Genomic DNA, 26280 nt, shown 5'->3' with positions numbered 1-26280 from the left:
TGTGATGTCGGACCTAGAGTTGAGAATCATGACTTTAAAGATACTAGCTGGGCTTGGAAAAAGCATGGAAGTTATTAGAGAAACCTTTTCTGGGGAAATAAAAGAACTAAAATCTAACCAAGTCGAAATCAAAAAGGCTATTAATGAGGTGCAATCAAAAATGGGGGCACTAACTGCTAGGATAAATGAGGCAGAAGAGAGAATCAGAGATAGAAGACCAAATGATGGAAAATAAAGAAGCTGAGAAAAAGATAAACAACCACTGGATCACAAGGGCAGAATTTGAGAGATAAGCGATACCATAAGATGAAACAACATTAGAATAATTGGGATCCCACAAGAAGAAGAAAGAGAGAGAGGGGCAGAAGGTATATTGAAGCAAATTATAGCAGAGAACTTCCCTAATGTGGGGAAGGAAACAGGCATCAAAATCCAGGAGGCACAGAGAACCCCTCTCAAAATCAATAAAAATAGGTCAACACCCTGACATCTAATAGTAAAACTTATGAGTCTCAGAGACAAAGAGAAAATCCTGAAAGCAGCTCAGGAGAAGAGACATGTAACCTATAATGGTAGAAACATTAGATTGGCAACAGACCTATCCACAGAGACCTGGCAAGCCAGAAAGGACGGCATGATATCTTCAGAGCACTAAACGAGAAAAATCTGCAGCCAAGAATACTATATCCAGCTAGGCTGTCATTGAAAATAGAAGGACAGATAAAAAGCTTCCAGGACAAACAAAAACTAAAGGAATTTGCAAACACGAAACGAGCCCTACAAGAAATCTTGAAAGGGGTCCTCTAAGCAGAGAGAACCTAAAAGCAGCATACACCAGAAAGGAATACAGACAGTATACAGTAACAGTCACCTTACAGGCAATACAATGGCACTAAATTCACATCTTTCAATAGTTACCCTGAATGTAAATGGGCTAAATGCCCCAATCAAAAGACACAGGCTATCAGATTGGATTAAAAAACAAGACCCATCAATATGCTGTCTGCAAGAGACTCATTTTAGACCCAAAGACACCCCCAGATTGAAAGTGGGGGGGGACCATTTACCATGCTAATGGACACCAAAAGAAAGCTGGGATGGCAATCCTCATATCAGACAAATTAGATTTTAAAACAAAGACTGTAGTAAGAGATGAGGAAGGACACTATATCCTACTTAAAGGATCTATCCAAGAAGAAGATGTAACAATTGTAAATATCTATGCCCCTAACATGGGAGCAGCCAATTATATAAGGCAATTAATAACAAAAGCAAAGAAACACATTAACAACAATACAATAATAGTGGGGGACTTTAACACCCCCCTGACTGAAATGGACAGATCATCTAAGCAAAAGATCAACAAGGAAATAAAGACTTTAAATGACACACTGGACCAAATGGACTTCACAGACCTATTCAGAACATTCCATCCCAAAGCAACAGAATACACATTCTTCTCTAGTGCCCATGGAACATTCTCCAGAATAGATCACATCCTAGGTCACAAATCAGGTCTCAACCGGTACCAAAAGATTGGGATCATTCCCTGCATATTTTTAGACCACAATGCTTTGAAACTAGAACTCAATCACAAGAGGAAAGTCAGAAAGAACTCAAATACATGGAGGCTAAAGAGCATCCTACTAAAAATGAATGGGTCAACCAGGAAATTAAAGAAGAATTAAAAACATTCATGGAAACCAATGAAAATGAAAACACAACTGTTCAAAATCTTTGGGATGCAGCAAAGGCAGTCCTGAGGGGAAAGTATATAGCAATACAAGCCTTTCTCAAGAAACAAGAAAGGTCTCAAATACACAACCTAACCCTACACCTAAAGGAGCTAGAGAAAAAACAGCAAATAAAGCCTAAACCCAGCAGGGGAAGAGAAATAATAAAGATCAGAGCAGAAATCAATGAAATAGAAACCAAAAGAACAGTAGAACAGATCAACGGAACTAGGAGCTGGTTCTTTGAAAGAATTAACAAGATTGATAAACCCCTGGCCAGACTTATCAAAAAGAAAAGAGAAATGACCCAAATCAACAAAATCATGAATGAAAGAGGAGAGATCACAACCAACACCAAAGAAATACAAACAATTAGAAGAACATATTACGAGCAACTCTATGCCAGCAAATTAGATAACCTGGAAGAAATGGATGCATTCCTAGAGATGTATCAACTACCAAAACTGAACCAGGAAGAAATAGAAAACCTGAACAGACCTATAACCACTAAGGAAACTGAAGCAGTCATCAAAAATCTCCCAACAAACAAAAGCCCAGGGCCAGATGGCTTCCCAGGGGAATTCTACCAGACATTTAAAGAAGAATTAATACCCATTCTCCTGAAACTGTTCCAAAAAATAGAAATGAAAGGAAAACTTCCAAACTCATTTTATGAGGCCACCATTACCTTGATCCCCAAACCAGACAAAGACCCCATCAAAAAGGAGAATTACAGACCAATATCCTTGATGAACATGGATGCAAAAATTCTCACCAAAATACTAGCCAGTAGGATCCAAGAGTACATTAAAAGGATTATGCACCATGACCAAGTGGGATTTACCCCTGGGCTGCAAGGTTGGTTCAACATCCGCAAATCAATCAACGTGATACAATATATTAACAAAAGAAAGAACAAGAATCATATGATCCTCTCAATAGATGCAGAGAAAGCATTTGACAAAGTACAGCATCCTTTCTTGATCAAAACTCTTCAGAGTACAGGGATAGAGGATACATACCTCAATATCATAAAAGCCATCCATGAAAAACCTACAGCAAATATCATTCTCAATGGGGAAAAACTGAGAGCTTTCCCCCTAAGGTCAGGAACGTAGCAGGGATGTCCACTATCACCACTGCTATTCAACATAGTATTAGAAGTCCTAGCCACAGCAATCAGACAACAAAAAGAAATCAAAGGCATCCAAATCAGCAAGGAGGAAGTCAAACTCTCACTCTTTGCAGATGATAGGATACCTTATGTGGAAAATCCAAAAGACTCCACCCCAAAACTGCTAGAACTTATACAGGAATTCAGTAAAGTGGCAGGATATAAAATCAATGCACAGAAATCAGTGGCATTCCTATACACCAACAACAAGACAGCAGAGAGAGAAATTAAGGAGTCGATCCCATTTACAATTGCACCCAAAACCATAAGATACCTAGGAATAAATCTAACCAAAGAGGCAAAGGATCTGTACTCAGAAAACTATAAAATACTCATGAAAGAAATTGAGGAAGACACAAAGAAATGGAAAAACGTTCCATGCTCATGGATTGGAAGAACAAACATTGTGAAGATATCATTGCTACCTAGAGCAATCTACACATTCAATGCAATCCCCATCAAAATACCATCCACTTTTTTCAAAGAAATGGAACAAATAACCCTAAAATTTGTATGGAACCAGAAAAGACCCCAAATAGCCAGAGGAATGTTGAAAAAGAAAAGCAAAGCTGGCGGCATCACAATTCTGGACTTCAAGCTCTATTACAAAGCTGTCATCATCAAGACAGTATGGTACTGGCACAAAAACAGACACATAGATCAATGGAACAGAATCGAGAGCCCAGAAATGGACCCTCAACTCTATGGTCAACTCATCTTTGACAAAGCAAGAAAGAATGTCCAATGGAAAAAAGACAGTCTCTTCCACAAATGGTGTTAGGAAAATTGGACAGCCACATGCAGAAGACTGAAACTGGACCATTTCCTTACACCACACACAAAAATAGACTCCAAATGATTGAGAGACCTAGATGTGAGACAGGAGTCCATCAAAATCCTAAAGGAGAACACAGGCAGCAACCTCTTCGACCTCAGCCACAGCAACTTCTTCCTAGAAACATCGCCAAAGGCAAGGGAAGCAAGGGCAAAAATGAACTATTGGGATTTCATCAAGATAAAAAGCTTTTGCACAGCCAAAGAAACAGTCCACAAAACCAAAAGACAACCGACAGAATGGGAGAAAATGTTTGCAAATGACATATCAGATAAAGGGCTAGTATCCAAAATCTATAAAGAACTTATCAAACTCAACACCCAAAGAACAAATAATCCAATCAAGAAATGGGCAGAAGACATGAACAGACATTTTTCCAAAGAAGACATCCAAATGGCCAACAGACACATGAAAAAGTGCTCAACATCGCTCGGCATCAGGGAAATCCAAATCAAAACCTCAATGAGATACCACCTCACACCAATCAGAATGGCTAAAATTAACAAGTCAGGAAACGACAGATGTTGGCAGGGATGTGGAGAAAGGGGAACCCTCCTCCATTGTTGGTGGAAATGCAAGCTGGTGCAACCACTCTGGAAAACAGTATGGAGGTTCCTCAAAAAGTTGAAAATAGAGCTACCATACGATCCAGCAATTGCACTACTGGGTAGTTACCCCAAAGATAGAAATGTAGGGATCCAAAGGGGTACGTGCACCCCAATGTTTATAGCAGCAATGTCCACAATAGCCAAACTGTGGAAAGAGCCAAGATGTCTGTTGACAGATGAATGGATAAAGAAAAGGTGGTATATATACACAATGGAATATTATGCAGCCATCAAAAAGAATGAGATCTTGCCATTTGCAACAACATGGATGGAACTGGAGGGTGTTAGGCTGAGCGAAATAAGTCAATCAGAGAAAGACATGTATCATATGACCTCACTGATATGAGGAACTCTTAATCTCAGGAAACAAACTGAGGGTTGCTGGAGTGGTGGGGGGTGGGAGGGATGGGGTGGCTGGATGATAGACATTGGGGAGGGTATGTGCTATGGTGAGTGCTGTGAATTGTGCAAGACTGTTGAATCACAGATCTGTACCTCTGAATCAAATAATGCAATATATGTTTAAAAAAAAAAGAAGAAGATAGCAGGAGGGGAAGAATGAAGGGGGGCAAATCGGAGGGGGAGATGAACCATGAGAGACGATGGACTCTGAAAAACAAACTGATGGTTCTAGAGGGGAGGGGGGTGGGGGGATGGGTTAGCCTGGTGATTGGTATTAAATAGGGCATGTTCTGCATGGAGCACTGGGTATTATGCACAAACTATGAATCATGGAACACTACATCAAAAACTAATGATGTAATGTATGGTGATTAACATAACAATAAAAAATTTAAAAAGAAAAAAAGAAAACAAACACAAATTCAAAAAGATATATGCACCCCTATGTTTATGGCAGCATTATTTATAATAGCCAAGATATGGAAGCAGCCCAAATGTCCTTCAATAGACAAATGGATAAAGAAGTTGTGGTACACATACACACAAACACACACACAACGGAATATCACTCAGTCGTGAAAAAGGAAAGATTTACTTTTTAGAGCAGTTTTAGGTCCACAGCAAAATTGAAAGGCAAGTACAGAGATTTCATATACCCTCTGCCTGCCCACCGCCCACCCCCCCACACACAACCTCCTCCATTATCAACATCCAGCATCAGAGCAACATGCTTGTTATAGCTGATGAACATGCACTGATACATCATCATCACCCAACGTCCATATTTTACATTAGGGTTCACAGTTAGTGTTGTATATTCTATGGGTTTTGGCAAATATATACCATATATATGTATATATGTATGTGTGTGTATGTACAGACATATATCCACCATTATAGTGTCATACAGAATAATTTCATTATCTTAAAAATCCTCTGTATTCCACCAATTCATCCCTGGGAACCACTGATCTTTTTGCTGTCTCCATAGCTCTGTCTTTTCCAGAATATCATATCATTGGAATCATATAGTAAGCAGCCTTTTCAGATTGGCTTCTTTCACTTAATAATATGCACTTAATATCCTTCCATGTCTTTTCATGGCTTGACAGATCAATTCTTTTCAGTATTGAATAATGTTCCTGGTCTGGATGCACCACAGTTTATTAATTCATTCACTTACTGAAGGACGTCTTGGTTGCTCCCAGGTTTTGGCCATTATAAATAAAGCTGTTACAAACATTAGTGTGCAGGTTTTTGTGTGGACATAAATTTTCAACTCCTTTGACTAAATACTGAGAAGTGCAATTGCTGGGTTGTATGGTAAAAGTACATTTAGTTTTGTAAGGAACCACCAACTGTCTTCCCAAGTGTCTTACCATTTTGCATTCCCATCAGCAATGAATGAGATATCCTATTGCCACACGTACTTGTCATCACTTGGTGTTATCAGTGTTCTGGATTTTGGCCATTTTAATAGATGTGTAGTGGTATCTTGTTGTTTTAATTTGCTGTTCTCTGGTGACATAGGATGTTGTCCTTTTTATGTGTAAAGCACAGATACATAGTATATCTGTAGCATTAAAATTTCAAGGGGGTCAGGGAACAACTAAGTTATCCCTTAAGGGGCAATAATGGGATTTTTAAAAAATTGAGAACTGGTCTGGTGGTGAGAGACACAGGACAGAAAAGGGGGCTCACTCATACAGAAGGCCTAGGACCCAGCTTCACAGGGAGCCTGAGCCCCTGAATAAGCTACTGGAATAAAACTCAGTATGGAGAGCAGAGCAGATGTTAATTTTTATAATCTTGATTGTATTAGGGTTCTTCAGAGAAACAGAGCCCATAGGACAGATAAATATAGATATATGTGTGTATATATATATATATATATATATATATACACATAAATGCATAAACATTTAAACATACATATACAGAGAAAGAGAGAGAAAGAGAGAATCACATTAATTAACATCTCGGTGCCTCAGTTTCTTCTGCTATAAAATGGAGATAATAGTAGCACCTATCTCAGAGAATGGTTGTGAACAGTGACGATGTTCATATAAAACACCTGGAACAGTGCCTGGTACATAGTAAGTGCAAGACAAATGTTTAAAAACCATATAAAACCAGTGTGAATCAACGGTGGAATGCGAAACTAAAAGCTAATTGAGCATGCACCATAAATGCTAGCACTTGATGTTAATCTTTAAAACGTTGACTAGTTTTGTCACTCTCATTCAGGCCATTCTCTACCTGGCCCTGAGGCTGACCTTTAAAAAGAGAAATCCCTGCAATGTGGCCATCTAACCCTAGTCTGCCCTACAGAACTAACACAGAGGCCTTTAGCATGTATAGGGACCTCAAAGAGTCCCCGAAAGCCATTCCTTTACACTTGAAAACAGAGATGGATGATTAGTCCACTCTGGAAGGCTGATGATAAACCAACATATGCTGTTCCTTACCCAGAGCTCCACAGGCTCCCAACAGCAAGGAAAATCATTATCCCAAAGGGATCAATTCAGAATATCTGGGAGTTTGCAGCCAAGACAATAGGGCTCTCTGCAGTCCTCAAAAACTCTCAAAGAACAGATTTTAAAACCTTTGGATGTTGACCAAACAGACCAGACTGTGACAGAATAATTAATGACTTACTGAAAAAGCATTTCATAGAGAAAAGTCACTTCTGTAAACTCAGATCTAGGAAACCAAAACTGAAATCAGCTCTGTAGGCTTCCTTCCCCCCACCTGCCAGTTTTCAGCACACTCATTTCTGAAACACACCCTGTAGTTTCTAAGCCAACTGACGTAGAAGCAGAGGATAAATAAACTTTCATAAAAACTAGAACGAAGAAAATATTTTCCTCTAACATTGTAGGAGGAAGAAAACACAGATGTTAGATGTTTTCTGCACTGATATACATGGTTTCCCCCCTTATTTATGCAGAAGAAATTTGCAAGACAGTCTGGATGAGTATAATATCTATTATTAATATTATTGTTACTATTACAGCATTTCATTGAATAGGAAGGAGTCCACTTCTCAATTAGAAGATTGAAATACACCCCGAAACAAAACATAATATTTTAAGCCTAGAAATTCTAGGCTATTCATTACTGTGACAGGAATCTGCTTTGCATTAGTTGAAAAATGAGTCATAACATTCCATAAAAGATGTCATTGAAAATTAGAGACACTTTTATTGATGAAATCCCCCAAGGCATTAGCAGCATCTTCAGAAAGAACATATGATGACAATTTAAAGATGTATTTCACATTGATCAAATGTATCTTCCACCATCTTACTCTAAGGAGTAGACAGCTGCCGGAAAATAAAACTCCCCAATAGTTTCTTAGATGTTAGGATCATATGATATATAGAGAGGGACAGACAGACAGATAGACAGAGGCAGAGACAGACAGAGACAGAGACAGACAGACTACTACAGGAAGTCCTTGAAATTATGGCAGCTTTCTCTTCCTGGTAAAAAGCCTAGGTTTATGTCTAACTTCCCTCAAAGCAAGGAACAAGGTAATGCAAGGGGGTGAAGGTTACATTTCTGAATAAAGGCCTGATCTTCAACTGACTTTAGAAAAGCTAGCAAATCCTATAATTAACACTAGAGTTAAAAAATGTATGGGGCAGTTGTCTAACAAATTGTGTTTCTTTTTTTATTTATTTAAAAAAAATTTTTTTATTAACATAATATATTATTTGTTTCAGGGGTACAGGTCTGTGATTCATCAGTCTTACAAAATTCACAGTGCTCACCATAGCACATACCCTCTCCAGTGTCCATCACCCAGCCACCTCATCCCTCCCACCCCACTTCACTCCAGCAACCCTCAGTTTGTTTCCTGAGATGAAGAGTCTCTTATGGTTTGTCTCCCTCTCCGGTTTCATCTTGTTTCATTTTTCCCTTCCTTCCCCTATGATCCTCTGTCTTGTTTCTCAAATTCCTCATATCAGGGAGATTATATGATAATTGTTTTTCTCTGATTGACTTATTTTGCTTAACATAATACCCTCTAGTTCCATCCATGTCATTGCAAATGGCAAGATTTCATTTTTTGATGGCTGCATAATATTCCATTGTATATATATACCACATCTTCTTTATCCGTTCATCTGCTGATGGACATCTAGGCTCTTTCCATAGTTTGGCTATTGTGGACATTGCTGCTATAAACATTGGGGTGCACATGCCCCTTCAGATTGTGTTTCCTTTTTTTATACTGTATGCTGAGCTCAGACCCAAAATTTCAGGCCACTTCTAATAAAGTATATAAAATTGCAAACAGTTATTTTAGGCACTCACTTTACTCTATGACCTTCTTTCCCTTCCTAATTTCTCCCTTTAGCCTTCCCCTGATCTCATCACCCAAGGGTTTTCATATATGTGTGATCCCATATCACTTCCTAAATTATATAAAAATTCTTTTGGGGACAAGGAAGGGTATAAAGAGACCATGACTACGTGAAATACCTGTGAACGGTGGCAAAAATGGAGAAAACCCAAATGGTAGACAGCAGTTATTCTTCAAGGGTATATTTGCCCAGAGTGGCATCTTCAACAATTTTTTGAAAAGTTAAGTTATTGAAATGTAGGGCTATCAAGAAAGATTCTGACAAAGCTTATAAGGGAAGCAGCGCAAAAGTGAAAGCTGTTCGATTGCAATGTAAAGATCCATAATCTGGTAGAGAAAATTGTCAAAAGTCATTCCTTTTTCATTTGCTCACATTCCCAACCAAACATTCAGGCCTCGCTCCCCATCACCCAACCCTTATTTGAGAACCTGGCTTTTTATGTTTACATGTGTATGGTATGCAGTTTGTGCATAAGGGCTGACCTCATATAATTTGTCATGAGAGAAAGCAGGGAGACCCCAAGAGATGTATACTGGTAGGATGGGGCAAGAGGTGGGGCATACAGAATGCAGGAGTCTGATGAGGCAGCAGAGTGATCAGGCCCCCTTTAGGTGTTACAATGGTGTGGGTGCAACTGACGTGAGCTGCACTTCATGGAGTAGAGTAGATGGCACTTAGCAGATGGACACATGAAAATGACTTAGATAACAAGTATCATATGATCTCACTGATATAAGGAATTCTTAATCTCAGGAAACAAACTGAGGGTTGCTGGAGTGGTGGGGGCTGGGAGGGATGGGGTGTCTACGTGATAGACATTGGGGAGGGTATGTGCTATGGTGAGCGCTGTGAATTGTGTAGGACTGATGAATCACAGACCTGTACCTCTGAAACAAATAATACATTATATGTTAAAAAAAAAAAAGAAGATAGTAGGAAGGGAAAAATGAAGGGGGGAAAATCGGAGGGGGAGACGAACCATGAGAGACGATGGACTCTGAGAAACAAACTGAGGGTTCTAGAGGGGAGAAGGGTGGGGGGATGGGTTAGCCCGGTGATGGGTATTAAGGAGGGCACGTATTGCATGGAGCACTGGGTGTTATACGCAAACAATGAATCATGGAACACTACATCAAAAATAAATAAATAAATAAATGACTTAGGGGCGCCTGGGTGGCTCAGTCGTTAAGTGTCTGTCTTCGGCTCAGGTCATGATCCCTGGCTCCTGGGATTGAGCCCCGCATGGGGCTCCCTGCTTGGCGGGAAGCCTGCTTCTCCCTCTCCCACTCCCCCTGCTTGTGTTCCCTCTCTCGCTGTGTCTCTATCAAATAAATAAATAAAATCTTAAAAAAAAATGACTTAGATAGCAGAGTAACTGGGGGAGGGTTGGGTAAAAAGACAACTGTAAGACCGGTATGAATCAGCAGTGGTATGTGAAACCAAGAGCTTTCTGAGGCCACAATTATATCTGCATATAATCTGAGCCTGCAATTATAAATCTCCAGGGAAACTTAGTCCTCAGATGCCCCAAATTGTATTAATCATTATCCTTGATTGCTAATACACCATCATTTTTTTTCTATGCAAGTACCTCTTTTATTTTATTCATCTGTTTATTTTATCATGCATTTTGGAGGATTGTTGCCTTTGAAATGAAGTATAATGTTTATGAAAGGAACAAATCTGCAGGATACAGCTCTACAAATTTTTTATATGTATTCATCAATGTAACCACTGACCAGATCAAGACATAAACATTTTTGTCCTATCAGTTTTCCTTGTATCCCTTCCCAGAAAATATCTTCCTCCCAATAGGTAACCACTATTCTGACTTCTGTTACAATAGACTAATTTGCCTGTTCTTAAACTTCATATAAATGGAGTCCTACAATATGTTTTCTATTGTTACTGGCTTCTTTCGCTCAACATCATATGTGTGAGATTTAGCACTCCAATCTTTTTCTTTATAATTGCTGAGTCATAGGGTCGGTATACACTTAATTTTATTAAAACTGCCAAATCATTTCCCAAATTGGCTGAAACAATTTATATTCCCACCAGCACTGAGTGAGAGTTCCACTGACTCCACATTTTCACCAACATTTGGTACTGTCAGTCTATAATTTCAGCCATTCTGCTGGGTATATAGTATTACCTCATTGTAGTTTTACTTTGCATTCTGTTAATAGTTAAAAATTTTGGAGCACTTCTAGATTCCAATCCATTATATCCACCCATGTGACTGTCAAAAACCCTACTGGTTTCTCCCTCTCCCAGTAGGCCAAGTCTGGTCCTCAACTGTAGCCCAGAATCAACAAATGCTCTAAAGCTTACTTTCTTCCCTCTCTGGAATTTTAGCTCATCCAGTCCTTGTCATCAAGTCCAGCTACAACTCTGTGATAACTTCAAAAATAAGTTTTACAATTTGTCTGATTTTTTTCTAGTTGTTGCAGTGGGAGTGTTGGTGGCCTGCTGTGATCTATGATATCACACTGGGAAGTAGGACCTTTTCCATTTCTTCTTGGGTCAGTTTTGGTAAGTTCTATTTTTCAAGGAATGTTTTCAGTTCATCTCAGTCTTCAGACTTATTCATAAAGTTGTTTGCAATATCCTCTAATCCTTAGAATTTTTACAGCATGCAATATTGGTTAGTTGTGTCATCATTTTTATTTCTTGGTTACTCTTTCCACAGATGTGTCAATTTTATTATGCTTTTTTAAATATTTTATTTATTTGAGAGAGAGAGACAGAGAGCACAAGTGGGGAGGTGAGGGAGAAGCAGGCTCCCCACTGAGCAGGGAGCCCCATTCGGGGCTCGATCCCAGGACCCTGGAATCATGATCTGAGCCAAAGACAGATGTTTGACTGAGCCCCAGGTGCTCCTCAATTTTATTACTCTTTATCAACAACAGCTTTTGGGCTTCTTTGATTCTATTGTAACTTTTTTCCCATTCTGCTCTCATCTTTATTTTCTCCTTTCTCTACTTCCTTCAGGTTTATTCTATTCTTCTATTCTATTCTTCCCTGAGTTTATTCAGTTGACATTTAGTTCATTCAGTTGAATGACTTTTCAACCATTCTTCTAAATTTATAAAAGCATGTAGGCCATAAATTTTCTCCAAGTATTGTTGACACTGTATCTTACAAGTTTTCAAATGCAGCATTTTAAATAAAAATTGTACATATTTAGAGCGATCAACATGATGATTTGATATATATATATATATATATATACACAGTGAAATGATTATGACAGTCAAGCTAATAACATTTCATCTCTTCACAGTTACCATTTATTATGTGTGATAAATGTACTTGAAATCTACTCTCAGCATATTTCCAGTGTTCAGTGCGGTATTATTAGATACAGTTGTCATGCTTGTACATTAGATCTCTGGCATATTCATCTTACAGAACTACAAATTTATACCCTTTGACCTACCTCTGCCCATCCCTTCTCCCTCCAGCCCCTGGTAGCCACTGTTCCATGATTTTTACTTTGTTTTGTTTTGTTCTTAGATTCCCCATAAGGGTGAGACCATATAGCATTTTTGTTTCTCTTTCTGGCTTATTTCACTTAGCATAATGTCTTCCAGGTTCATCTATGTTGTCACAATGGCAGGATTTCCTTCTTTCTCATGGCTGAGTAGTATATAGCACATCTTCTTTATCCATTCATCCACTGATGAACACTAAGGTTGCTTCCACATCTTGGCTATTGTGAAAATGCTGCAATGAATATAGGAGGACAGATGTCTCTTCAAGATCTTGATTTCATTTCCTTCGGATATATACCCAGATGTAGGATTATTGGATCATATGGTGGTTCTATTTTTAATTTTTGAGGAATATCCATACTGTTTTTCATAGTGTATGTACCAATTTACATTCCCAACAAGAGTGCACAAGTGTTCCTTTTTCTCTACATCCTCACCACCACTTGCTGTCTCTTGTGTTTTTTCTTTTTTTTATTTGGCATGGTGCTGAGGCAGGCCATGTGCCTGAATCCATGGGAGCTAATCTCAAGTCTGTATCTTATGGGCCCTGGCCCCACACTGAGGCAAGCAGAGAGCCTAAGTCCACAGGAGCTGGCCTGGTATTGGAGTGAGGCAGGAACCTGGGTCTGTGGAAGCCCTCCTGGAGGCTGGGTCTGCAAGGATTTTGCTATCAGGATTAAACTACAATATCAAATGAATTTGGAAATATTCCCTCTTTTATTGTTTCCTAGAAAAGATTGTGTAGAATCAGTGTTAATTATTTAAATACTCAGTAGAATTCTCCAGTGAATCTGTCTGTGCCTGGAGAGTTTTCTTTGGGGAGAGGTTTTTTTTTTTTTTTTTTACTTAAAAAAGTTTTCTATGAAGTTATGGGACTGTTCAAAGGATCTATTTCATATTGAGTGAGTTGAGGGAGTTGAGTTGTGGAAGGTTGTGGTTTTTGAGGAATTGGTCCATTTTAATTGGGTTGCCAAATTTATGTGTTTGAAACTGTTCATAATACTCCCTTATTGTCCTTTTGATGCCTACTGGGTTTTAAATGAAACCCACTGTTTCATTTCCGGTGTTGGTAAATTGTGTCTATCCTTTTTCATTCTTTGTCATTCTTAGAGGTTTATCAGTTATACTGATCTTTTCAAGAAAGCAAATCTTTGTTTCATTGATTTTCTCCATTATTTTTCTATTTTCAGTTTATTGGTTTCTGCTCTTATCTTTATTATTTCCTTCCTTCTGCTTACTTTGGGTTTATTTTGCTCTTCTTTTTCAAGCTTTTCTAGGTTTTTTTTTTTAAAGATGTTATTTATTTATTTGAGAGAGAGAGAATGAGAGAGAGAGAGCACGAGAGGGAAGAGGGTCAGAGGGAGAAGCAGACTCCCCGCCGAGCAGGGAGCCCGATGCGGGACTCGATCCCGGGACTCCAGGATCATGACCTGAGCCGAAGGCAGTCGCTTAACCAACTGAGCCACCCAGGCGCCCAAGCTTTTCTAGGTTTTTGAGGTAAGAACTTAGATGATTACTTTGCAAGTTTTCTTCTTTTCTAATTTATCTAATTTCTAACTATCTAATCTCTTCTATCTAATTTATCACTATAAATTTTCCTTTCAAAACTGCTTTAACTGTGCCTCACAAATTTTGACATGTTATATTTTCATTTTCATTTATTGCAATGTATTTTTTAATTTCACTTGAGGCTTTTCTTTGATCCATGAATTATTTAAGAATGTGTGGTTTTAGTGTTTAGCAATTTTCCTCTTATCTTTCTGGTATCCATTTCTAATAAGATTCCATCATGATTGGTAAATAAATTCTGTATGATTTCAGTTCTTTTAAATTGTGGAAATTTGTTTTATCATTTAGGATGTGGTCTATCTTGGGCACTTGAAAAAAATGATTTTCTGCTGTTGTTGGATGAATTATTCTAAAATTGTGGTTTGGAACCTGTTGGTTGGTGATGTTAAATTCTTCTATATCCTCACTTATATTCTGTCTACTTGTTCTATCTCTTGTTAAGAGAAAGGCGCTGAAATAGCCAACTATAATTGTGGATTTGTCTAAAATAACAAGTTTTATCACTGTTCCCTTCAAACATTTTGCAACTTCCTTCTTTGGCATATACACTTTTAGGATTGCTGTGTCATCTTGTTGGATTGATTTATCATTAAATAATATTCTTCTGTCTCTGGTCATTTTCTTTGCTCTGTAGTTTACTTTATCTGACATTAATATAGCCACTCCTGTGCTTATTACATATCTTTATCTATATTTTTACTTTCAACCTACCTATATTGTTATATTTCAAGTGAGTATCTCACAAAAAGGATATAGTTGGATCATGTTTTTAATCCACTCTACTAATTCTGTCTTTTAATTTCTGTCTGTAGGCAATTTATATTTAATATAATTGTTGGCATTTGGGACTTATGTCTACCATTTTATTTTTTCTTTCTATTTGTTCTCTCCGGTTTTCATTTCCCTGTCTTATTTTCCTGACCTCATATGATAACTTGAAAATTTTTTTACAATTCTACTTTTATCTACAGTGTTTTTGACTGTATGATTTCATATAGCTTTTTCCAGTGGTTGCTATAGATGCTACATTATATCTGCATAACTTACAGCAGTCTAATGGTGTTATCTTACCAGATTGGATGAAGTGTAAAAATCTTACTTCCCTTTTTATCCCCTTACACTATCCACTTACAATTATCCCACATATATAATTATCTTAAATATTTCCACTACATACATTTAGAACCATACCAGATGGTGCTTCAACAGTCAAACATAATTTAGAAAATGGAAGAGGAGAAAGTTTATTGTAATTACCAACATTTTTGCTTAGTGTGTTCTTTTTTCCTTCTTCATGTTTCAAGGTTCCTTTTCTTTTTTTTTTTTTTAAAGATTTATTTATTTTAGAGAGAGTCGGGGGGGGAGGGGCAGAGGGAGAAGGAGAGAAATCCTCAAGCAGACTCCCCGCTGAGTGTGGAGCCCGATGTGAGGCTTGATATGGGGCTTGGATCTCCTGAACCGAAATCAAGAGTCTGACACTGGACTGAGCCACCCAGGTGCCCCTCAAGGTTCCTTCTCTTATAATTTCCCTTCTGTTTAGAGAGCTTCCTTTGACCATTCTTTTAAGGTAGGTTGTGTAGTTTACACCATTTTACATTTCCACCAACAGTGCACAAGGGTTCCTTCCAGTTTCTCCATATCCTAACCAATACTCATTATTTACTGTTTTTTAATAGGAATCATCATAATGGATGTGAAATGATATATCATTGTGGTTTGAGTTTGCATTTCTCTAATGATTAGTGATGTTGGTCATTTTTTGTATGCTTGTTGGGCATTCGTATATCATTTTTGTAGAAATGTTTATTCAAGTCTTTGACTATTTTTAATTAGCTTATTTGTGTTATTGAGTTGTAGGAAGTTTTTTTATATATATATTCTGAATATTAACCCCTTATTAGATATATGATTTGCAAATATTTTCCCCCATTCCATAGCTTGCATTTTCATTCTCCTGTGTCTTTTTTTTTTATTATGTTATGTTAGTCACCATACAGTACATCATTAGTTTTTGATGTAGTGTTCAGTGATTTATTATTTGCATATAACACCCAATGTTCATTACAACATGTGCCCTCCTTAATACCATCACTGCTCTACCACCCCCCGACCCCTGAAACCCTCAGATTGTTTCCCGGAGTCCACAGTCTCTCCTGGTTTGTCTCCCCCTCTGATTTCCGACCCCCTCCTGATTTCCCTTCCTTTCCCTACTGTCCTCCATGCTGTTCCTTATGTTCCACATATTAGTGAAACCATATGGTAATTGTCTTTCTCTGCTTGACTTATTTCATTTAGCATAATCCCCTCCAGTTCCATCCATGTCAATACAAATGGTGGGTATTCATCCTTTCTGATGGCTGAGTAATATTCCATTGTATATATTGACCACATCTTCTTTATCCATTCATCTGTTGTGTCTTTTGCTGAAATTTTTTAAGTTTGATGTAGTCCTACAAAAAGGGTTTACTTTAAAGATTAGTATACCTAAAGCAATTTTCCTCCCTCCATTCTCTTTTTTCTCTTCCCAGCCTATTTTAAATGTGAGCTTCCTGATCTCTATAGGCCAAATTACTGAAAGAATTTTCACCTAACTCGCTTTTTTTAGAAGGCATTAAATCTAGGTTTCTGGTTGTCATAGTATTGTAGGGAATATAATTTCCACCCATTTTGCGTATCTTGGCCTATTTGGCATTAATGTAGCTGTAAGGTATGTTTTTTTATTCACTTTCTATGCATACAGGAGTTACTAACCAAAAAGATAATAGCCTTAGCTTTGGACAATTGCTGTGTCACAGGAAGGTAAATCCTAATCTGAATTTATATCTACCACTGGGAGGCAATATTCCTATATATTATTTCATGGAAGTGGGCTTATATAATCTATTTGCCATAATTCTCCAAGCTTATCTCCTCTGTTAATTTGATTTCTCTCATGACTGATTCATTGGAATGGCTCATGTTTTTTGAGGCATTTTTGGATCATACTTAAAGCTAACTATTATTATTTGGATTTTGTTTATTCTAACCATTGCTATGTTTCTATAACCCTGAATGCCACTAATTTTCCAAATAGCAGACTGCCAATTTGCAGACCAAATATTGCCCAGGAATCAGCCATTATCAGTTATTATGTGAAAAAAATAACTCTTATATAGTAGTAGCCTCCAAGACCGCTACCCAAGAAGCTATCTTAGAAATCATGGGACAGAATGGCTCACAGACCAAAGATGCTTGAGACATATGCTTTTTTAAATCAATTAAAATACACAGCAAAAGGTAGAGGGGAAGATATGGGTAACATGCTTTGGATAAGGCACAAGAGGGGTAGAAGAATCTTATTACCAGAGTTATGCAAGTTCATATATCCTCTCTCTCCCTCTCTGCTGTATCAGCATTCTCCACTGATGGTGAAATTTTGAGAGTTGAGGTCTGTCCAAGGAGCTTCCACAGGTGGAAGTCAATGCATACATTTGTCCTAATCAGAGAGATGCAGAGAGGTACATATGCCTGACCACAGATATAATTCATCAGTTAGCCTGATAAGCTACTGTGGAGCTTGTCTATGTTCCTTGAGTAGAGGATACAAGGGATCAGAATGGGTGTCACCAATGAGTAACCCAATTAGGACTTCAAAAAGATCAAATGCTTCAAGTGTGTCTTATGAAAATTTAATATCTATTTGGTGCTTCCATCTCTTCCTAACTATAGTTAACACTCATATGCTCTATTTACTTTATCTACATCTACCATAATTCACAAACTATTTGCTTCTATACTTAGTTTCTATATCCTCCTTACTTCATACAACCTTCTCTATTCAGTTTCATATATCCTCCTTTGTTTCTCTTATTTTCCATAGCTGAAATGAGTATTTTCAAGTAATACAGCTAACACACATTACAGCAAACAACCATTAATAAGGATAAAACATCTCTCTATATATATTGACTAGGAGTATCTCCAAGATACAGTTAGTGAATAAAACAAGTAAAGGGAATTGTGTAAAGCATATTGTCATTTGTGTGGGGGAAAAAAGTGTTTATGTATTTGTTTGGAAGTATTTTTCTGATAGGATACAGAAGAAACAAGTAATGGTAATTTCCTCTCAGGAGGAGAAGTTGATGGCATGTATATCTTTTAAACATTCTGAATTTTATAAGAAAATTTTATAATTATACATATATTTGTATATATATATAACCTATTAAAATTAATTATTTGAAATTTTACTTATAAAAATACTAAATCATTTTTCTTTTTCTATGTACAGCTCACAGAATGGCAGCACAACTGAACCTGACAGAAAACACGGATGACTGGACAAAAAGAGATGTAAATCATTGGTTGGAAAATCATAGAATTCATCAAAAGCATAGGGAAATGTTGACTGCAAAAGATGCACATGGAGCAATCCTGGAGTGGTTAACTAAAAATTATCTTGTTGATATGGGCATAACACATGCATGAGCTATCCAACTAGAACAGCTATTCAAAGAACCGCAGAAAACATCCTCTGAAGATCTTATTCAGACATGTAAGACGAAAAAGGTAGTAAAACTGTTCCAAAAATACAACTTTGATGCAAGAGGAAAATGGAGAAACTTCAAAGCAAAAGCAAAATGATAAAGAGAAATCAGCTATGGCTAATGCCTCTACAATGACTACAGTTACTAAAGGTTCTTAGCCACTAAAAATTAAATTTGTGAAAGATGAAATAGATGACACAAAGGAAAATCAGTCATCCAGAGAACTGACATGTGTATCATACCTCTTTGATGAATTCGTGACCCATATCACTACAAATTGAATTTTAGTCTACAGCCTGAAACAGGACCACTACTCAATCTCATTTATCCAATACATGAATTCAAAGCCTTCACAAATAAACACCCACAGAAGAAATGTTAAGATGAAATTTAGCAATGAAGTTTTTCAATTTTCTTCAGTTTGTAAGAAAATTCACTTACTAATGGCACCATTCATTTTGGAGTCAAAGGCAAACCTCATGGAAAAACTTTTGACATGAAAGTCACCAAGTGCACCAAGGAAGCTCTCATTGACCACTTCAAACTGATGATCCACCAGTATTTTGAAGACCATCAGGTCCCAAAAGCAATGAAGTACAATTGAGAGCCAAGATTTGTAGACATTTTACTGCCAAACAGTAAGTACTCTGACAGATTTGTTATTGAAGTGAATGTCATTCAAAAGTACTCTGAATGTGAACATGATTATTTCCAGACTAAAATGCAAAATCACAACAATAGAACATGGAAACAAAATTCAAAATACTTAGTCTTCATGCAAGAGAGGGGCAGATCTAAGGACATGATGAAAATTAATGCAGATTTCATAGCATTTAAATTAGATTTAAAAGCACTGGCAGATCTAGAAAAGAGGCAGAAGAAAAATGCAAAATAAAAATGAATAAAAAGGAGAGTAAGGGACCAACATTTGTTAAATTGTTGAGAGGAAATCAGGGTTTGTTTGATAATTCATACCACAACTGGTACACATTCTTGTAACAAATAAATGCCATCTGAATCAAATAAAACATCTAGATCTCCTAAAGGAAATTAAATTGTTTGCTCTGTTGGAGTTTAATCCCAAGTCTGTGAGCAAGGGGGCAGTCAAGGCTTACAAAAAAAGCCAAGTAGCAAACCTTCACTTTCCAAGTCTGTACATGGAGGGGAAAGCTATACAAAATGCAAAGATTTCTAGTCTGAATCTTTTCAACAATGCAGCTGGATTTTCAGCAATGGCAGGTTAGACCTTAACAGTGAAAAATATAAATCGTTAGATCCAAGTTCTTGGCAAAGAGAAAGACTATTACTCTCTATTACTCTATTATTCTCCTCCAGGGGTGACTCAAGAGACCTCCTCCTTGAGACCTTCTGTGCTTTCTACCAAGATCTCAAAGGACTGAAAAATATATTGTGTATTTGTGTACACTTACACATATGTCAGGATGAAAAGATCTACTTGAAGCAAAATTAACGAACCAGTAAAATGAATTATCAAGCTAATGTATTTCTGACTTAAATCTTGAAGAGATAAATGGCACTATTCTTAAACTAAAATCTGTCACTCAATCTTTAAAGAGATTTTTGCTCCATTGGTTCATCTAACTGTCCTTCTGAAAAAAGAAGAAGTTGTCATGACCACTCTGGAAATTCTCTGTAAAAATGAATATGAAGGTACAGTCTTAGAGAAGGACAAAAATAAAGTATTTGTATTCTGGCATCAAAAGAGGAAGACTTCTATCGAGGTGGTAAAGTATCATGGTAGAACTTCAATTTTTCTTCTATAAAATGAATAAATAAGAAAAGCTTGAAACAACTACTGGGTATTTACCCCAAAGACACAAATGTAGGGATCCGAAGGGGCACGTGCACACCAAAGTTTATAGCAGCAATGTCCACAATAGCCAAACTATGGAAAGAGCCCAGATGTCCATCGACAGATGAATGGATAAAGAAGATGTGGTGTATATATACAATGGAATATTATGCAGCCATTGAATGAGATCTTGCCATTTGCAACGACATGGATGGACTGGAGGGTATTATGCTGAGCGAAATAAGTCAATCAGAGAAAGACATGTATCATATGATCTCACTGATATGAGGAATTCTTAATCTCAGGAAACAAAATGAGAGTTGATGGAGTGGTGGGGGCTGGGAGGGATGGGGTGGCTGGGTGATAGACACTGGGGAGGGTGTGTGCTACGGTGAGCGCTGTGAATTGTGTAAGACTGTTGAATAACAGACCTGTACCTCTGAAACAAATAATACATTATATGTTAAAAAAAAAAGAAGAAGAAGAAGAAGATAGCAGGAAGGGAAAAATGAAGGGGGGGAAATCAGAGGGGGGAATGAACCATGAGAGACTATGGACTCTGAGAAACAAACTGAGGGTTCTAGAGGGGAGGGTGGTGGGGGGATGGGTTAGCCTGGTGATGGGTATTAAAGAGTGCACGTACTGCATGGAGCACTGGGTGTTATGCGCAAACAATGAATCATGGAACACTACATCAAAAACTAGTGATGTAATGTATGTGATTAAGATAACATAATAAAATTTTTAAAAAAGAAAGCAAAGCTTGAAGCAATGAGTATAAACTGGACAGATTCTCCTAAACCAACATGTGCCAAAATTATTCGTCCATATTATCATCTAGGCTGTGATGGGACTGCCTTGGCTGTGCACATTCTTTCGCAAATAAGGAAGAAATTTAGATGTGCTATGCTGAAGAACAAAACGGGATTTTTCTGAAATTGGAGAACAGTGACTAATTTAATCACCTTTGGGGCAACCAACCACTAGGAAAACTTACTTGGACTGCTCCTTGTTGATGATTTAAAGAACAAAATAGGGGCACCTGGGTGGCTCAGATGGTTAAGCGTCTGCCGTCTGCCTGGGTTGTGATCTCCAGGTCCTGGGATTGAGCCCGGAGTTGGGCTCCTGGCTCAGCAGAGAATCTGCTTCTCCCTCTGCTTTTGCCCTTCCCCTCCACTTATGCACACACATGCTTGCACACTCTCTCTCTCTCTCCTCCCCTCAAATAAATAAATAAAATATTTAAAAAAGATAAAAAACAAAATAATGTCTATCTTCTCCAGGCCTCTATTAGCTGTAGCTAATAAGTACATTTGGTATGAGAAACCTCCAGTGATCCTCCTAATTTGCATGAGATCACAGAGTCCTGAAAAAAGTGCCAAGATCTCATGATAACATCCTAATATAACAACTATCTCCCAAAGAACAGAGCTTAAATAGAAAAAAAAAAATGAAGCACAACATAAAAAATTTAAAGATTTTTATTTCTCCATGATTATGAGAAACAATTTTTAATAAAAAGTACATAGAAAATGTGGCCAGAAAAAAAAATAAAAAGAAATTTAAAAAAGAAAATGTGGCCAGGAACATCCTGAAAAGACAAAATACTTCCACCAAGGAAACAAAACTCTTTTCTTTGCTGGCTCTTCCTAATTCATATATGCCTGATAACACTATTTTATTATCATAGTGTGAAAAATTCTTAGGAGTCACAAACAAGAAGTTTTTCTGGGGAACAGAAAAACTTGAAGACAAGATTGGCACTAACTCTACAATTCGGATAAAAATTGGAATGTGGAAAGTACTGTGTAGTGCATATTATTCACCCTTTGAATGCCATTTGCTCACTGGAAGAACTGAAGATAAGCTATCATTTGGATTAAAGTCAAATTATGCTGGAAATGCTAACAGAAAATGTGTTCTATGATACTGGTATAGGAAAAAGTAAATTTTTCTAATATACGCAAACACTGCTGCTCCCCAGACAGCATAATGAACATGAAGGTGAAACTGGAACTTGATTTTCCCATTTATTAAAGCACACATAAAAATGAGGGAAATGTGTCAGTCAAATAGGTGTTGCTTGAAGGTATTCAGTCAAAATACATTCATTTACCAAGTTTTGCAAGACACTTCCACATTAAAGAGGATTTTGCAATGCTCTAAATTAGGCAAATAAAAAAAAAAAGATAGAACCTGAGAATTCTTATACCTCAGATACACTGGGTCTTATACCTCAGATATACTGGGTCAAGTCTACAAAAGTAAAATAAGATGGGGAATAGAGGGTAATGGAAGAAACAAGAACATTTCGCTTGATGATTTAACTGATCTTCTGGATGTAGCTGTATATGCCTCCAGTACATTCAAAGAATCTCAACAGCAAAGTGAAGATAGAGAGTATGAAGCGAAGGAAAGGTCTTCAGAAGTAAAAAATATGGTACGAAACTTACAATATAGCTGGATATCAAGGGAGATAGAAGTTGGGCTCTACACAATCCAGATTCTCCAGCTCATTCCTTTTTTTTTTTTTTGACAATAAAAATGAAATGTCTAAAAGACATTTGATCAATTTCATGTCAGTAGTGATATTGCTGGAGATCCAAAGAATGAATTTAAATTAGCCCTTAAGAACTTTATCCCTTATCTAATTAACTTGCAATTTTCTTTGAAAGAATCCTTTGACTTTTTTTGATGGTTATTCTGTCCTTCTAAAAGTCAGGAACAACATTAAGCAAAAAGAACAGGCCAAAACTCAGAGAAAGATGGCTGTATATTTTAAAAATTTGCAGATATATTCGGTCCCTTAGGGAAAGCACAAAACAAAGATCTCAAATCAAGGCTTAGTTTGCCACTTCAAGTAGAACTTTATCAGCGAAGTCTACAATTTTTAAAAGCAGACAAGTTTTCTGGACTGGTGGGATAGATGTCTTATCGAAAGTGAAGAAGATGGTATAAGCTCCATGGAAGATACAATAAACAAATACACTTTTCTTTTTGAACAATCCTGGGGCAAGACTATGAATGTATACTCTTGTCCATTTCTGATCCTTTTTTCTGATAGGGCAATAGCTAAAATACCTGACATCATTTTAATCTTCTCTAGCAAAGATGCCACAGTTGTCAAGGAAGTTGCAATTAGGGCTAGTATTTGGTTGAGTTTGTGGTAATTTATTGCCTAGAGATGAAGTCTTAATAAGCTTCAAGTTATAAGCTTAATAGAGACTCACATGCTCTGACTGTAATGAAAGAAAGTTTGAAATGGATAATAAAAATAACTAAATAGAATGACCACTATATATTTGGAAGTTAAAAAGAGCTCATGAGGTAAAGAAAAAATCAAAAAGGAAATTTTAAAGTGCTTATAGCTGAATAAAAATTTTAAAATTACATTTCAAAATTTATGAAATATAGCAAAAGTATTGCATGGTAAGAAATGTATGGCCTTAGTTATTTATTCCAAATAATAAGAAAAGAATGAAAAGCAATCAATTACGTATAAACTTTAGAAATTAGAAAATACAGAATAAACTCAAAGAAAATAAAAGATAGATTATAATAAGGATAAAACCAGAAATTAATGTTACAGAAAAGAAGAAAACAGAAGAGCTCAATAAAGCAAAAACTAGTTCTTTGAAAAAACTAATAAAATAGGAAAAATTCTGATATAATTAATCAAAGATGATTAAAGATACAATGAATGAAGAAGAAACATAATTACAGGTAAAGTGAAAAAGATAGATTTCATCTTCTAGGAAGATGGAGTAAACATACTTTTTCCTATTCCTTCCCCTAGGTATAAAAGGTGGCTCTGAAAGGTAGAGAAAGAAAGGTAAACTAACTAGACACCTAGAGATCAAAGAAATAACACAATGCCAGGGCGTTATCAGCACTTATTGGGAAACCAGAACTTTCACCCTTATTCAGTAATAATGTCCCCAGTCAAGTGTCAGTGGAAACCAAGGAGGAAAGCTGGATCTCCATCCCCACTTGGGAGTAATGAGGCAAGGGACACCCCTCTTTCTCTGACAGAGTGGTATCAAAAAGCCAACTAAAACAGGTTTAAATAAGATTTAAAGCCTCAGGACATAATACCCAGATACCAGGTTTTAATGTAAAAATTATTCATCATACCAAGAACCAGGGAAACATTAACATGAATGAAAAACTACAATTGATTGATGTCAACACCAAGATAACAAAAAGATTAGAATGTTCTTTCTTGAGGCGCCTGGGTGGCTCAGTCATTAAGCATCTGCCTTTGGCTCAGGTCATGATCCCAGGGTCCTGGGATCAAGCCCCGCATCAGGCTCCCTGCTCAGAGGGAAGCCTGCTTCTCCCTCTCCCACTCCCCCTGCTTGTGTTCCCTCTCTCGCTGTCTCTCTCTGTCAAATAATAAATAAATAAAAATTTTAAAAAAAAGAATGTTCTTTCTTTCTTTCTTTTTCATTTTTAAATAGGCTCCACGCCCAATGTGTGACTTGAACTCATGACCCCGAGATCAAGAGTCACATGATTTATCAATAAAGCCAGCCAGGTGCCCCAAAGATTAGAATTTTCTAACAAAGATTTTAAAACAGCTATCATAAAAATACTTTAATGAGGAATTATGAAGATGCTTAAAACAAATGAAAAAATAGAAAGTTTCAGCAAAGAAATAGATTCAGGAAGGAAATGGAATATATAAAAAAGAACCAGATGGAAATTTTAGAGCTAAAAACACAATACTGAAAATAGAAAACTAAACGGATGGATACAACAGTAGAGTTCAGGGGACAGGAGAAAAAAATAGTGAACTTAGAGATAGAACAATAGAAATCACCCCCTCTGAATAAGAAAGAGAAAATAGACTGGGTGGGGAGATGGTGGGTGCAGAGAGACTCAGGACCTATGGGACCATAACAAAAATATCTATTATTTCTTTAATGGGAATCCTGGAAGGAGTAGAGAAAGAGGGTGATACTGTAAAAGTGCTGGAAGAAATAATGGTTGAAAACTTTCCAAATCTGGCAAAAGGAAGAAATCTACAGATTCAAAACACTGAGCAAACTTCAACTGAAAACTCAAAGACAACCAGAGCAAGACATACTATAGTCAAAGGTAAGAGCAGAATTCAGTGAAATTGAATGCAGAATAAAAATAGAGACAATCAACTTTTTAAAAAGCTGGTAATTAGGGGTGCCTGGGTGGCTCAGTCAGTTAAGTGTCTATCTTCAGCTTAGGTCATGATCATAGGGTCCTGGGATAGAGGGCCCCCCCCCCACTTCCCTGCTCCAGTTGAGTCAGGCTCCCTGCTCAGCGGGGAGTCTACTTCTCCCTCTCCTCCCTCTGCCCCTCTCCCCAACTCATGCTCTCTCTCAAATAAATAAATAAAATCTTTAAAATAAATAAATAAAATTAAAAGCTGGTAATTAGAAAAGATCCATTAAATGAACAAAACTCTAGCAAGACTGACAAAGGGGGAAAAAAAGAGAGAAAAGAAATAAATCACCTATATCAAGAATGAAAGAAGCATATCACTACATATTCTGAAGACATCAAAAGAATAATAAAGGAATACTACATACAAGTAAAATAAGGGAACACATAACTTTGACAACTTAGATGAAGCAGATAAATTCTCAGAAAAGCACAAACTCTTATATCCCACTCAATGTGAAATAGATCATTTGAATAACCCTATAACTCCTAAGGAAATTGAATGTATAATTTGGAACTCCCAAAATGAAGTCTCTAGGCCAAGATAGTTT

At 37.1% G+C, this 26280-nt stretch overlaps 1 protein-coding gene across 1 annotated transcript in view; it reads left to right on the top strand.

The window, feature by feature from the left end:
• The first annotated feature begins 18469 nt into the window (after positions 1 to 18469).
• Positions 18470 to 26280, top strand: part of SAMD9 (sterile alpha motif domain containing 9) — a 35645-nt gene continuing 27834 nt past the window's right edge. Inside the window, 26 exon segments of the mRNA XM_035723213.1 lie at positions 18470 to 18744; positions 18746 to 18972; positions 18975 to 19074; positions 19076 to 19145; positions 19148 to 19577; positions 19580 to 19704; positions 19707 to 19920; positions 19923 to 20159; positions 20162 to 20299; positions 20302 to 20427; positions 20430 to 20504; positions 21261 to 21552; positions 21783 to 21821; positions 21823 to 22039; positions 22041 to 22315; positions 22317 to 22565; positions 22567 to 22676; positions 22679 to 22773; positions 22776 to 22948; positions 22950 to 23002; positions 23005 to 23057; positions 23059 to 23107; positions 23110 to 23216; positions 23218 to 23308; positions 23311 to 23453; positions 23455 to 23556. Of these exon segments, the coding sequence (XP_035579106.1) occupies positions 18470 to 18744; positions 18746 to 18972; positions 18975 to 19074; positions 19076 to 19145; positions 19148 to 19577; positions 19580 to 19704; positions 19707 to 19920; positions 19923 to 20159; positions 20162 to 20299; positions 20302 to 20427; positions 20430 to 20504; positions 21261 to 21552; positions 21783 to 21821; positions 21823 to 22039; positions 22041 to 22315; positions 22317 to 22565; positions 22567 to 22676; positions 22679 to 22773; positions 22776 to 22948; positions 22950 to 23002; positions 23005 to 23057; positions 23059 to 23107; positions 23110 to 23216; positions 23218 to 23308; positions 23311 to 23453; positions 23455 to 23556 (4065 nt within the window).

The sequence above is a fragment of the Zalophus californianus genome, chromosome 12 (assembly GCF_009762305.2).
Source record: "Zalophus californianus isolate mZalCal1 chromosome 12, mZalCal1.pri.v2, whole genome shotgun sequence".
Lineage (NCBI taxonomy): Eukaryota > Metazoa > Chordata > Mammalia > Carnivora > Otariidae > Zalophus > Zalophus californianus.
Note: the sequence above shows the minus strand (reverse complement) of the source record. Positions and strands in the feature narration are given on the sequence as shown.